We start from the raw sequence: 14,915 nt of genomic DNA on the forward strand, positions 1-14,915 counted from the left end.
GTAGGCTTATTTTTATTTCTTCAGAACATACTGTAGGAGAAAACAACCCTGTTTTGGCTGATTGCAGTACTGATTAACAGCACAAAGGAATAATAATGGATCTTTGTTTGAAAAGTGAAAGTGGTTGAAGTAGGCCTAGTTCATATGTAGTAGTAATTTACAGTGATAGAAGTATTCAGATCTTGTCAATATCAATACCACTCTACATAGGCCTAATGAAAAACTATTAAAAGTCCTGGATGTAAAAGAAGGAAAGTATTCTTAGAAAAAAGAACAACGGTATAAAACAAAAAAACCAAACCACATCATCTCAGAAAAAAATAAAGAAAATCAGTATTACTGATAATACAAACAAAAACATGTACACAGAGAAATATTCCTACAATGATAAAAATATATTATTACAGACCAAAATTAATAACAAATTTAAAAAACCCCGACCCTCTATTCAAAAACAAAATAGTCATGTATTACACTTGCTATGTTCTATATGATATTAGGTTGTGTAAGATTCTTTACATGTTTTTTCGGACACTAAAAGGTAAACTAAGCCACCATCCAAAAACATCACAATCATGGTATTTTCAAGCACATACGGATAGATAGGCCTACAGCTGGAGGAAAACGGAGAAGAACTAGAAAATATTTAACTTTGCTTCATAACCATAAAAGCACTTTCCGCAAGACATAGCCTACTGAACAACCAGCAGCTGTAGTTCAGTGATGGAATGACTGCTTGGTGTTGTGTTGTGACTGTGGGCCTGAGTTTGGTGTTTTCAGCAGGTGTTCAGTGGGCAGGACCATCTACTGCGCTGAAGGGCTGGAGGAGGTCTAAACAGGTCCATACTTGACTTCAACAAGGGAGCGAAATTCAAGGTCTTCAAGGACACATCCATCCATCGTCAAATGTTTATCCTGCGTACAGGGTCGCGGACAAGGACACATAGGCCTATTTAGGTTAAAAAGACCTAGCAGATTTTGCCTGAAATGGGACCTTTAATAGAAGATACATCAATTTTCAGGTTCACGTTTTTTTTTACCCCTCACTTCTATTCTAGGTTATTGGATGAGGTCCAAATGGCTAATCCACCTCTAAAACGTGGGCTAGCACACTTTCTGGACATGTTCACAAATAGCCTATACGTTTTGGGGTCCATCTAAGATTGCCCTTGGCCGTTTTGATAACTTTAACAACCAGCATGATATCTTTAGCTAAAGGAAGGGGAGTCCTCTTTAAGTAAAATGTCCTCCATTTGTATGGAATTTTTTTATTGGCTAGGTGATTATGAAAAACCTGAGCAGTGCTTCAGGAAGGGCACCTTTTAAGGTAATCAGATTTTATTTGCGAAGCTCGGGAGAGAAGGCAGAATATTTTGTTCAAGACTAAGCTGTAAAATAACCTGCAATTTTGTAATGAATTGTTTGACTGCAACTGCTTTGTGCTGTCTAGTAAATCCACGAGGGTTTGGCACTTTGTGTGCATGACACAAATAAAAGAAAACGGTTATCATGTAACAATAAAGGTTATTTTAACAAACACATAAAAAGACTGGGAACAATAGTTGGAATTGCCGCTGGTGAGCTTCACTCGGCTCTCCCGTAATCAGCATCACTTTCTTCAGGTGTGTTCTCCTACTAGTGCCAGAAATGTGCGCGGCCAACAGGTGATTTGACTAACCGGCTTCCTCGTTTTTATTCAGCTAATCAAATGCTGAATCACTCTGGCAAAGCAGAGGGGAAAAGAGAAGTTGAGCTCAGAGGACGACTACAAAACTCCAGGAGGGTCCATGTGAGAAACTGACCTAATGATGATGCAGTGTGGGATCAGATAGGACATCAGTCAGCAGCGATAGTGACTTGAACGGTAAGAGCAGTGTTTTCAGCTTGCGCCCCAAACTTCATTCGTAAATCTTGCTGTTTCGATCCCTGTTCATGAACAAACGGACTTAGGCAGATAACTCGCTTATTAGATATTTTTCAAATCAAGAGGGTCTTTAAGTCGACGAAAACGCAAATCTATTGAGAAAGTAGCCACACACTGCCACTAATTCCTCCTTTTATTCTGCCCGTCATGGTTTAACTTACCACGAATCAGAGTTTTATTGCCAAGAGATAAAGGTGCTACACGTAAACATACAGTTGAGATATATAAATAAAAGACTAAATATTGAATAGATTAAGCATGATGTTGCATATGTGCCGAATTGAGCTCTCCATACTAAAATCTGTTTCTATAAGGTAACCTATTTCCTATCACATTATATACACTGTAAGTTGCTAGATTTTCGCAGGGATAAGCAGTCTTTTTTTCTTTGTAATTGGGTGCAATTAGCCTAATCAATTCCTGCTTTAAATCACTTTTAAACAGGTATGTCTACTTCTTTCAGAAGATAGCCTAATAGTGAAATGATAGACAACTTTAAAACATGCCAATATGCATCCTCAACTAAAACCCCTGGATACTATAGTAGATATAGTCCAATTAAAACTGCTTGTAATTCTGTTTGTTGAGGGCCTCTCATGACTACAGACGGTCACGTGCGAAGGCAAAAGGCCAATTTTGTTTTTTGAGAAGTTTTGTTTTTGCTGTAACTTCCAAAGTGAAGTTGACTTTCAGTTTATCCTGCTGAAGTTAAGGTTTTATGCTCATGTTTACATGTCATTGTAGCTTTTGACACACGCACACACACACTGCTTGACCAAAGTATAAAGCAAAGTGATTATTTTTACTATCTAATTTTTAAGAATGGCCCCTTGCTCTCCAGGGAAAATGTTAGTGGAGATAGCTTTGAAACGCAGACAAGGTAAAAACAATGGGTGCTCACAAGACACACCTCCTAAGTAGCACACACAAACTTGGCAGTGACACAACTACATACATGGCAATACCTCTTCTTGTAAAACCTTGCAAACAGCATCCTATGAGAAGTTAAATCCACAACATGGGCTTTGAGCATTAGGTAGGGGAGAGCGGGGGCAATTGTAACAGTCAATTTCTCCAATAAGAAACAAGCTAGAGTGATGACACTTAATCTGCACATGCTTAGGATTCTCTCTTTACCTGTGGAAAAGGAACAGGATAATTTCACCTCCGCAGAAGTTTAACAAAATGCTGATTTTAAGATGCACTGAACAAAATTATAAACAAGACTCTTGTTTTTGCCCCGACTCATGAGCTGAACTCAAAGATCTAAGACTTTCTCTATGACCGCAAAAGGCCTATTTCTCTTTGTCAAAATCTGTGTTAGTGAGCACTTCTTCTTTGCTGAGATAATCCATCCACCTCACAGGTGTGGCATATCAAGATGATGATCAGACAGCATGGGGATTGCACAGGTGTGCCTTAGGCTGGCCACAATAAAAGGCCACTAGAAAATGTGTAGTATTTAATGACATGTCAGAATTGGCGCAAAGTAGCCAATATTTTGCTTCTGCGTATTATATTTTTACAAATTCTGACAATCAAAATAATCCAAATCCTTGATTATTTGTTTGAGCTTCAGATATTCATTTGACTCTTTCTGCTATGAGCTGAGTTCATCTGAAAGTTTCAAAATTTCTGCACAAAAACGGTATACTTGGGGATTTTATAACTATTTGAGGTGAACACCTCAAACACAGGTATGGTCTCCGTAGCCTACGGTGTGTTTTACGGAGTGTGTTGGACTGATATTCTGTGTATGAATGGTTGCACAAAGGCTCCTGTATGTGGTAACAAATTGGCATGTTGTAAAGCTTTATCTATCAGTTCACCATTAGTCTCCTTAAAGTATCTGGCAGTTGTTGAACTGGTATTTTTGTGAATGTCTTAATGCAAATCTGTTACACTAGCACCAAAATAACGGATGTAGACTGAACCAGTTTAAGTAAAGACTCAAATTAGTGTCTAGACTTTACTTTAACAGGTAGAAACCTCGAGCAGAACCTAGTGGGTGGCTGGCTGGGTCAAGATTAAAATATTCAACTGTGTGAGAGCTGATTCAACTCTGTTATTCAGTTTCTGCTGCTATGTTACTTGAATGCATGGAGTGCCAAGCGCAGCTGAGTCTGATATAGTGACTTTCCTTTTAATTTTCAGAACTATGAATGGCACACAGATTGTAAAATTGGGAAATGTCTGTTAAGACAGATTGAAGACACAGTGTGATAGATGGGAACAACTACAGTAGATCTTTGATTGTGGTTGTTAGGAGTAGAGGTGATTACTGCTGGAGTTCTCAACAGAAGGCCAACTTATTTTGCATATTATTTTACTTTTATTTAAATAAAACAGACGATGCAAATTTCTGTCCTGTTGACACCCGCTACACTGGAACATGAATCCAGTTGTGTGGTACAGAGTAACTCGGACACAGACCAGCATCCAGTTTCACCTAAAGTTACACAAACCGGAGGAAACGTGATCCTGAGCCGTTTAGTACAGAGCTAATGTGTTAGGAACGATTACAGCTCTCCATAACTGGAGGTAGGTGCGTCTTTTTAATAGATTCTCCATTAGGTTTCTTTTAAGCTTTTGAATAGGTAAAAATAAAAAATGCTATTCCAGATGTCATTTTATACACTTCCAAAATTTAGCCTGATCTGTTTGGTGTCTCTACTTGACTTTAAAATGTATTTATGGACAAACTACTTGGGGTTGTAAAGTTACAAGCCCATGGTGACTGGGAAAAGGTTGATGTCTTTCATATGATCCTTTCCCCACAACATGTCAGTTATTTTTGTTCTGCTGAGTAGACTGTCAGTGAGACGCACACTTTAAACATGACAAGTACATTTGCAGTGTTAAAGCACCAGATGTTTAAACTGTGCACTTCACTCGCTTAAATAGAAAGAAGTCAAGAGTTGATCTTTCAAAATCTTTTGGAAGGCAGCATTATTTATATATATAATTTTTTATTTTTTTTTTTCCCCCACTTTCATGCTGGGAGAATTGCACAAGAGTTTTTAGGGTGGTTTTTCTCTGAATCAGCAGCCTGATTAACACTGTGTTGGCAGTGGTTTAAGCTTGACCAGATGAGTAATGTTGTTCTTACTAACGCTGCCCATTATATTATATTTACAGTGATAAAACTGAACTTAATCCAGACAGAGCCAAGTGAAGGATGCATTATATAGCCAAAAATATGTGGACACCTAAAATTGCAGCAGTGTGATGGCTCAATGTGTCACTCCAGAACCGTGTTCATAAATGTTGTACTCCATCAGACTCCGCTCTTCAGTTTCAGTCTTTTCCTCCAAATGCTGCATTCGCTCCCAGACTCACCAAATCAGGAAAAGTGGTTCTTTATGGAGCTGCTTTGTGCAAAAGGCCACTGTGATGGTGAAACCGGAAAGGGACAAACTGTTGACACACAAATATTTCTAAAAATATAATTGTACGCTGCAGCATTAGGATTTAAATTCACTGGAACTAAATATGGGCTAGACAAAATCGGGAAAAACAGACGGGGTGGCAGGCACATACTTTGGCCATGTTATAATACTAATGCCACTATTTTTAGTTTCCATTAATCATGTTTGTTTGCAGTGTATTGAAATCTTTTTCTCTATAGATTGAGTTTTACTTTAGACTGAGGCTGTCTTCACCGTCCCTACCTCCTCCATGTGTCTGATGCCTGCTGACTGCTGAAGATATCCATCTTCATCTCCTTGGAGCTTCGCTCTGTTCTTTCACTACATCACTCAATCTGTCCAGCAGTCATGAATCCCTACAGAAACACAAACTTGAACTCTCACCCACGTGATGATTCCTCGGGCTCTTTACCAAATCCATCTCGATTTTTACCCCCTGACCCTTACGACAATTCCCATAATCCATCTTCATCAGCCGTCTTACTGTCTCCTCCAATCATCCAGACGGGTCATAGCTCTGTGACAGTTTTGAGCCAATACTCCCCTCCCTATCCGGCCCCCTCAGACCAAGATGGAGGTCAAAGCATGGTTCGATCATCCAACATGCCACTCCCAGGCTCAGGTCCAGGCTTCAGCCTCGGTTCCAGGCCTCAGTCCAGCTTAACTTCAGTCTCATCTCCAGCTAACCCTCCCTCTGCAGTGTCTGCTACACCAAACCCTTACCCTGCCCCCGCCACACCCCCCTCCAGCCAGGTCTCTGTCGTCATCCCGTCACCAGACCTCCGCCCGTCCCCCCTCCAGTCTCAGTGCTCTGAGGAGTCCTGCCCAGACCTGGAGTGCGCCATCTGCTTCAGCCAGTTCAACAACATCTTCCGCTGTCCCAAGATGCTTCAGTGCAAGCACACGTTCTGCCTGGAGTGCCTGGCACGCATCAACGTTAAGTCGGCTCACCCCAACACCATCCAGTGCCCGCTGTGCCGTGGACTCACACCGCTGCCCGCCCTCGGGCTGCCCAGACTGGCCACGGACTCAGACGTGCTGTCTTCCCTGCCGGCCGCCATGCAGAGAGTCTACAGCATCCGCTTCATCCGCAACAAAGGGAAGCTGCAGGTCAAAAGGTCAGGTTGCTGGAGTAACCTATCAGGAATGTCTTCTATGGCAGTGGTTCTAAAATGTCTTCTGTCATGCGCATAAATGTATTTAATTTTCAACTTAATATCCCCAACAATATAGGAGTAATTACAAAACTGCAAAAATACAAAATGAGGCTCGACAATTGATCGGGGTAAAACGGCTTTGTCAAATTCTCACGTCTTCATGTCAATCTTCCTATATTTCACCATCTGGACAAAATTTGAGGAGCTAAATATTAGAACGTTGCCAGCTTCAGAGTACTGCTCGTATGTTCCCACATGAATCAGATTGAGTTCTCCTGGTCAGTTTTCCCCTCTGTCCAGCCTGCCGTTCAGATCTAGCACAAGATGTACCACACTGAAGGGTTGATATCGGTACCATAAAACAAGTTGGGTGTACCCTTTTTTTTTTTTTTTTATTTTTTTTTATTATATAAAGTGTCTGTAGTAATTAACACATCTGGATAAATGCTGTTACAGAAAAAAGCCTCAAGCCAACAGTTTTCTGCATTGATCTTAAGTGTTGCAGTTTCACCATATTGCAAATGTGAGATGACTGCTCAGTGCAGCAACTGTCCACAGTTTAAATGAAGACTTAATGATGGAAACTTCTCTCAGTATTGCAAAGAAAATGGGGGGGTGGGGGGACCCCGACTGGCAAGAATCATTTGTTTACTACACAGAAATAATCGCATAGAAATAAATCCTGCTGAGACACTGCAGGTCAAAAGATCAGGGTGAAGGCTCGTCAGTACTCAATTTTTAAATGGGCTAAGAAGAATCACAATTGTCCTTCAAAGAAAAGGATTTAATGAAGCACTGAATTCACAGCTTAATTTTGATCAATAACAGTCTGTTTCTCATTAAGGTCAGCTGAAGATCGTCAGAGGTCGCTGGCATCTCTGAGGTCAGTGAACCGATCTCTAGACGTGGGGCTTCCCAGCCCGCCCGCTGGGGGTCGTGCTGAGGCGAGCGGTGTGGGCGGAGCTCTGTTCAGACTGACTGGCCGGCCGGCGTGCCGAGCCTTCCTCCTGACGTCTGTGGTATTGATGATGGTGCTGCTGATGGGCATCATCATCTTCCTCCTCACCTACAAACATCCGTGAGTGACATCACATCCTGTCTTCCTCCTGCTTTTTATTTCTCTGATGGAAAAACGCATCGAACAGTGAAATTCCACCATCTCGGGTGTTTTATGTCTGAATCCAGTTAATGAGCAACATCTGTTTCACCGCTGTTTAAAAGATGAAAACTGATCCAGATGTGCGGTAAAACCCATCGTTCCAGGCTGTTGTGCAACAAGCGGCTTTTAACTCGCTGATGCATCCAAAGCCAAGACACAGAGGAGGAGCTGCACTTAACAAAACACCCACACCTGAGCAGTGGGCTTTCATCTGCTTCATAACATTTAACATTTCAGATAATAACGTAGATGTCTGAGAATACAGATTCGGTCAGGCTTCTTGCTTATTTTAGGTTAATTCCTCAAAATTAAAGTACGCAATGACAATCATGTAAGAGCGGCGGTGGGAAAGTGTCGGGGAAACTGAGAAGCAGTGGACTTGAATCTGCAGTATTTGTGCCAAAATCTTTAAAGGATTAGCTATCCGTTTTCAGGGGGAACTTCCTGCTCAGTTTTATTGGCTCAAGTCACAAAATGGCGGTCAGGTAACAGAGGAGGAGTGAACTTTAATCTGCCTCACAGGACAGCAGAGCTGCAGTTAATCACCCAGGTTTGAGGAAAAAACATAAACCACTCCTCAAGGTTTTGAATGTCAGGTTACAAATGGCAGGCTGGTAATACAAGATGCTGAAGTTCATTTGATGGCAAAGAAGATAAGTGATGCTTTACAAAAAAATAGATTGAGGTTTATTATATGAACAACAGGCCAAGGTGCAGCTGCAGATCAACTGAAACATGAATCTACTGTCACTGACCTGGAATAAGGCCTGTGACCTGCCTGTAGTTTTGTTCCCCCTCACTCCAAACATGACATAATGCATGACATTATGTAAACTTGTCACCAGGTGGCGCCATCTCCTTCATATTCCCCTGTTCTGGCAGCTTTCAGCACTTTAAAAAGAACCCAGCCACTGAATGTTACATGCTTGAGAGTGAGAGAGTGTGTGTGTGTGTGTGTGTGTGTGTGTGTGTATTATGTCTTTACCTGCTTGTTTATGTTAGTCTATTTCCTGTTGTTGGAGCTGCAGCTCTGCCCCCGGCCTTAACCAAACGTTGTAAACCAAAGCCATGCAAATAACTTGAGTTACAGATCTGCCGCAGCCAGCTGAGCAGAGGTCAGTGGATTTTCATAGATGCTGAAACATTAATATGTGGAGGTGGCTTTGTCACAAAGACGATGTAACTGATCACAAGGATTAGTTCAGCCAAATTACAAAAGGAACGTTTCCACTAAATGCAGATGGTTTTGATTTTATTTTTATTAACAATGGAGATAAATAGACTTGTTTGGTGTTAAAAACATCACATCTTCCCAGAAATGGCATCTTATTCCTGTGGCTAAATCTAGTTTTTCAATACTGTGACCAACCCCAAACAAATTAAATTATCCTGCATCGTATCGATGGTGGAGGCAGAGGTCTGACACACATATGAAAACCTGGACGAATAAAACCAAAACTATATGTATGTATGTATATATGTATATGTGTGTGTGTGTGTGTGTGTGTGTGTATATATATATATATTTTTTTTTTTTCTTTTGGTAGTTGTTGAATTGACCCTTTTTATTGTCTGTGGTTGAAATCATCAATAGGGAGTCATATACCTGAAATAAGCTATTAAATTGTGAAAGTTTAGGGAATAATTTGTGACTTAAGAGTTCAGCCTGCCAGCTGGTCTGTTACACCCTGCTGGAGGCTGGGAGTTGTGGGACAGTTGTCCAGTGCTGCACTGGTTTACGCACAGAACAGAATCCTGACCAATTATAAACTTGACTGGTCAGTTAAAACATGACTAAGACACCATGGAGATGCATGTTTATATTTAAAATCGTACGTTTCTTCATGTGCTCAGCTGAAAATGAGAGAATCGCAAACTTGCAAATCAAACTCGACCTGAAATGAGTAACTACCTTCACTGTGCTGTCCCAGAAATTCCTACATATAGATTTTAAGTAACTTAACTTACAGATATGTATGTGATGGTTAGGGACTGAGAGGGGAAAAATACATTTTAATGGGTTTTTTTTCCTGTTGTGTACAGTTTTTATGCTCAATGTAAAATAAATAATTTTATATATATTTTTTTTTACAACTGTTTTAGCAAAGCTTGCACTGTTGCCATGTTTGCCCTGTGTTATACTTGAATAAATTTCTTTTTGAATTATAGTGTCATTTTTACTAAGCAGGAGGAAGTACAAGGGTTGAACTGATCGGTTTTGAAAGGGAAATGTTACAGGAAAATCTAGAATTGGAGTTGCTTTCACATTTATAAAGTAAAATGTGTCTCAAGCTGTATATTCTGTATAGACTCTTACAGTTCTGTAGGTTTGTAGTCTTTAGTGCTGTGTCCAGACTTTTTCAAACCAAATGCTGGTGCTGACAGATCGGTCTGTGCCAACAATATATCTCTACACTAATTTGTCCCTCTGCTGGTGGGTAATAGATTTGTGCAATGTGTACATTAAGAGCGTCAACTCACAAATTGGACAAAGGGCCTTCAAATCAGCACAGGATTAGGATAAATAAATCAAATAATAGTAATTGGGGAAAAAAAAATTATATTGTTTTGGATAAATAAAAGTAAATGTGCAGGGAACCTGGATATGACAGCCACAATTAAGAATTACACAGCAATCAGTTGTATGTGAAAGGTGTGGGAATGTTATCATGTATACAGATGCAACACGGATAGCAGTCTATGCAGCCAGTTGCTTTCCACATGAGTGAAAAACTGACAAGGGCGCTCTGATGGAAACGAGCTGAGCGGAGAAGTTTGTTTTCCTTTAAATAACGATAAAATGTTTAGCACAAGAACTAAATTTAAAAAGCAACAAACTTCTTCCTTTGTTAGGAATGCTCTCTGCTCTCGTATGTTGACTGTCATGAGTCAGATGCCACTTAGTTTATTTTACTAGTTTACTTGACAGGACATTGCTCATTAATAAACCGGTGCATCATCTGTGAAGTCAAAAGTGCAACTAGACTTACTTATTTTTAAATTCTTTCCTCAGTAGTCAGTGATATGGTTGCTGAACTGGAAAAATAGAAATCTTAATGGTTCCTTTATTACCAGTTTCTAAGGAAAAAAGTCAACAGCATGTTGCAAAGTGACACCTGCAAGTTCCAGTTTAGTGACTTATTCATACGGCCTAAAATTTCTTTCTGATAAAAATGCTAACATGCTCATGCTTACTCTCTGACGCTAGATGACACAATGTTGGGGGAAAAAATGGAGAAGGAAAAATAGCTTTACTCAAAACAGCCACTTTTCCTCTATATTTGTGCCCTAATGTCTTGTAAAGTATATTTAATCCTGCATTAACTTTCGTACATTTGTTAAAAATCCTGCAAGTTGCTCTTTACAGAATAATTTCTGTTTATTTCAACCTGCTGGATTTCCCATAGATGTGGCTCTATGGGTCATGCCTACTTTACACTCACCATTTCATTGTAACTTAGAGATTCTGGGAGGCAAATTGCGTAGACTGAGGTGGATCCTCCAGCTTAAATAATAAACTTTTTTTTTTTCTTTACAAACACTTGTCTAGCTAAACGCAGACAGAAGCATGTGTTTGTGCTAGAGGAATGGTAGCAAAGGCGTGCCGGCAAATTCCAAATTGTAAGAATAAAGAGTTAATCAGAAGGTTGGCAGTTCAATCCCCGGCTCCTCCAGGCTGCATGTCGAATTGCCCCTGGTGGCTGTTCCGCCAGTGTACAAGTGTTAGTTTCTGTTTGAGCACTTAGGCTGTGAATGAATGTGTGTAAAAGCGCTTTGAGTGCTCAAAAAGACTAGAAAGGCTTGTTAAACAAAATTGTAACTTTTTCTTTGTTACAGTTGTATTTTTTGAGATGAGTGTTTGTTGCTGATGAGTCACACACGCATCTGCATTAGCTGCAGCTTCATGGGGTCCCACCAAATTCACAAAAAAACACCCTGAGGATAGTTTTGGTTTCATGAGCTGATAGTTCAAGATCTTCACCCCTTAAACGTTTGCCTCTGTCTCAGTACATCAGAGGTGAACAGGAATGCATTTGTGCTGCTTAAAGAATCAAGAAATAACATTGGCAAATGTGAACTTTCCAGGAACAACTTCCTGGTTACTATTTTTTATTTATTTTTTTTTTAAATACCAATGAAGACTGTTCAGCCTGGAAAACTGAAACAATCCTCTCTTCTCAGAGCTGACAGTTTGAACAATTTCCACTCAGTGCTGACCCTGCTGTGATATCTCCTGTACATCCTTTATGACACAGCGCAGGTGTGTGTGCGTGGGTGTGTTAAATGGCTTCCTTTGTGTATGATGGCAGTAGACACACCTTAACAACACACTGAGCAATTTAACAAACGTGTTTTCGTGGAGACCAGCCATGTGAACCGCTGCTTGAATCCCACCCACTTTGAGAGTTCACATCCTGCAAACATCTAACCTGAAGTCTCAGAAAAGCTCAGTGTGTCATGTGACGTCTACCCCCTTTAAAGGTATGTACACCCAGACCAAAATTATTCATGTAGTGATGCACATCATCCAGTGCTGGGTGTGCTCACTGACAAACTCTCCTCCTGGTTACATTTAAAACACCAAAATAAACAGCTGCCCCCCCCCCCCCCCCCCCCCCGTACTTGCTAGAACAACCCGAGTAGAGATGAGTTTTTTGATAAATGAGGAAAAGAGAGGACAGAGGAAGGTTTCTCTAGTTTGTTGACCTCATTCATTTATCTGTCCAGACCACACACACATGTTTTGTTTGTGTGATAGAAGGCTGGTTGTTGAAGCAGGGGAGAACATCCACATGATGCTTTGCCAGTTTCCCAGGATTCCTTCCTCTGCGGGGGCACGTATAGTCCTGGAGTCTGACACTCCATTATTGGATGGTCAGTCAGCTGATTAGCTCTCAGACAGGAAAGTTCTGATGCAGCTGATTAAAGATCCACATAGGAAACAAAACCTGCCCTTGTTAGGACTTTATCAAGTCTGTAGTCCATCTAGACGTCACTGCACCAAACAACTGATTTCTCTTTTCTTAAATCAAATCATCAGCAGGACTGTGTGGGGGTGATTTGACAACCTGCCCACTGTCATCGGACTTTGATTAAATATGGTGCTAAATCCTGATTGGTGCACAGGAGTATGTGACATCATGTGTTTCTAAATGAGCCCATACAGACCAGTGAGAAGAGTTTAGAAAAAAGAAAAAAATAATGTTAACATTGGCAGAGGATTTTGTATTCGTGTGGAATCCAATTTGTTTCTCCTGTAGATCAACTTTCCTCATGTAATATCTTCCACGCTGAGTCATGATTTAGACTTCCCTCCTCTTCTGTGTCTTTGTTTTGGGAAGTAATCTCTTTAAATGTGACACCTTTAATGATAAATTATTAAATTTTTATTCAGTTAAACTCCTGGACTTTAATAGCTCCTGTCTTTCAGCAGAATTTCTGGTCATGATCAAAACTTTCTGCACATTCAGAATCTCTCACGGTCATCTGTTCTCTGACATGTCCAGAAAAAAGTCATAATATTTAGAGATATAATGAGAAGTCTACCTGCCCTATACTCTGCTGTGCATTACGTTATTAATCCGCTGGGAGTAATGTTATCCCCTTCAGACCGTTTGACCGACGCAGTTTGGGACTGCATGTGAAGCCGAAAGTGACTGAAACACTTGTGATCAGCCGAAATCTCACCACAGATCCACACATGTTAACTTCAGCAGCTCTGATAAAGCTCGTGGCACAAGATTTCATCACACACCTATCAGACACTGATAGGAAAAAAGCTCAATTTCACAGATGTGATGACTTGGGGGTTTAAAATTCCACCTGTCCAGCCACTAGAGGGCAGACAAACATCAAAACTGACTGACACAGCCGTAATAACGCTTCATAAGCTGAGATGGATTTCCCGATCTTATTTGACTTTATTTTATCCCTTATTTTATATTTATCTTAAACGTGTATTTTAGTCTTTTCAATGTTTTCTTGCTTTTATCTTGTATTGTTTTTGTATTATTGTCTTTACACTTGTTAAAGAAGCACTTTGTAACTTGTTTTTGAAAAGTGCTCTACAAATAAAGATTATTATTATTATGGATATCAAAACACAGAGCAAGATGATGGAGACGTGTTTGTGTCCACCTGATGAAACAGTCCAACATTCACTCTTAAGTGTGGTTTGGTCTCCACCAGCTCCTGAAAATGATCTGCCTCTCTCTCTGTGTTCACCAGCTAGTCTCTAACGGTGTGTCTGCTGAGCAGGTCCTGTACTTTGGGTTTAACAGTGCTGCAAACACTTGAGACTGAGACAGGAAAAGTGCCATAAAACCAAAACTAGGAGCTAAAAGAGGCTAAAAGCTCCTTAGAGCTGCAGAGTTGGTGATACTTCTCTGTGGATTCATAATTATCTTATCACATTAGACAGTCATTTGAATAAAAGTATGACAAGAGACATTAAAAACTTGACTTGGTTGAGCCCTGTCTTCTACCTGTTAAATATTTTGCACCCTAAAAGGTGACCCAGTTTTAAATGAAATATTAAACACGTGTATGTATGTGTGTATGTGTAGACCTCAGACCTCATGTAATTATAACGGATTTTCTGCAGAAAAAGTGGTAAACTCCACAAATGTATCAGAGCCACATGACTGTTTGTGAGCTGGACATTCCAGCCAGGCTTCAACTTCCTGTTTCGCTAAAACCTGCTGAGGGCTGTTACGCATTATGTTACATCAGCACACCCTTCAACACACACATGTGCACACACCAGCTGACTATCTTCTGTGTTTTCCCATTTAGTCCAGTCACCAGGCACTGACCGTCCGTGTACTCCGTCACCTACGAATCTTCACAATAAACTCTGTTTCACAGTCAGAGCTGATGGTGTTTTAGGGTACCAAAGAAGTGTGGGGGAATGTTCCCACCCACCACCAGAAACCCAGACTTTAACTCCCAGTGGCCAAACCTCTGGCTGTAATGTGGTTTTCAGAGAACACGGTTATTTGTGTTCACAGTGGGAAGCCAGTGAGGGATCATTTCCTTGCTGGTTGGTTGGGGCACGTGCAGAGTGGGAAATGGAGCTGGCTGGATAAAGTTCCCACGGCTAAATTTAAGAAAAACAGAAGAAGGGAAACACACATAAGCCATGCTGGCGGCATCGCTCTAAAGACTGTCAGTCAGTCAGTCAGTCCAACACTTAACTCACAGTCCAGACTGTAATATCTCAACTGTTGGATGGTTTCACATTAAAT

General features: G+C 40.6%; 1 protein-coding gene across 1 annotated transcript; it reads left to right on the forward strand.

The window, feature by feature from the left end:
• The first annotated feature begins 1,593 nt into the window (after positions 1-1,593).
• Positions 1,594-9,163, forward strand: LOC123960529 (RING finger protein 223). The gene is made up of 3 exons (XM_046035325.1): positions 1,594-1,864; positions 5,553-6,470; positions 7,354-9,163. Exons 2-3 carry the CDS (start codon positions 5,701-5,703, stop codon positions 7,589-7,591), a joined length of 1,008 nt encoding a protein of 335 aa, XP_045891281.1. The 5' UTR covers positions 1,594-1,864; positions 5,553-5,700; the 3' UTR covers positions 7,592-9,163.
• Positions 9,164-14,915: the final 5,752 nt, after the last annotated feature.

The sequence above is a fragment of the Micropterus dolomieu genome, linkage group LG21 (genome assembly GCF_021292245.1).
Source record: "Micropterus dolomieu isolate WLL.071019.BEF.003 ecotype Adirondacks linkage group LG21, ASM2129224v1, whole genome shotgun sequence".
Taxonomy (NCBI): domain Eukaryota; kingdom Metazoa; phylum Chordata; class Actinopteri; order Centrarchiformes; family Centrarchidae; genus Micropterus; species Micropterus dolomieu.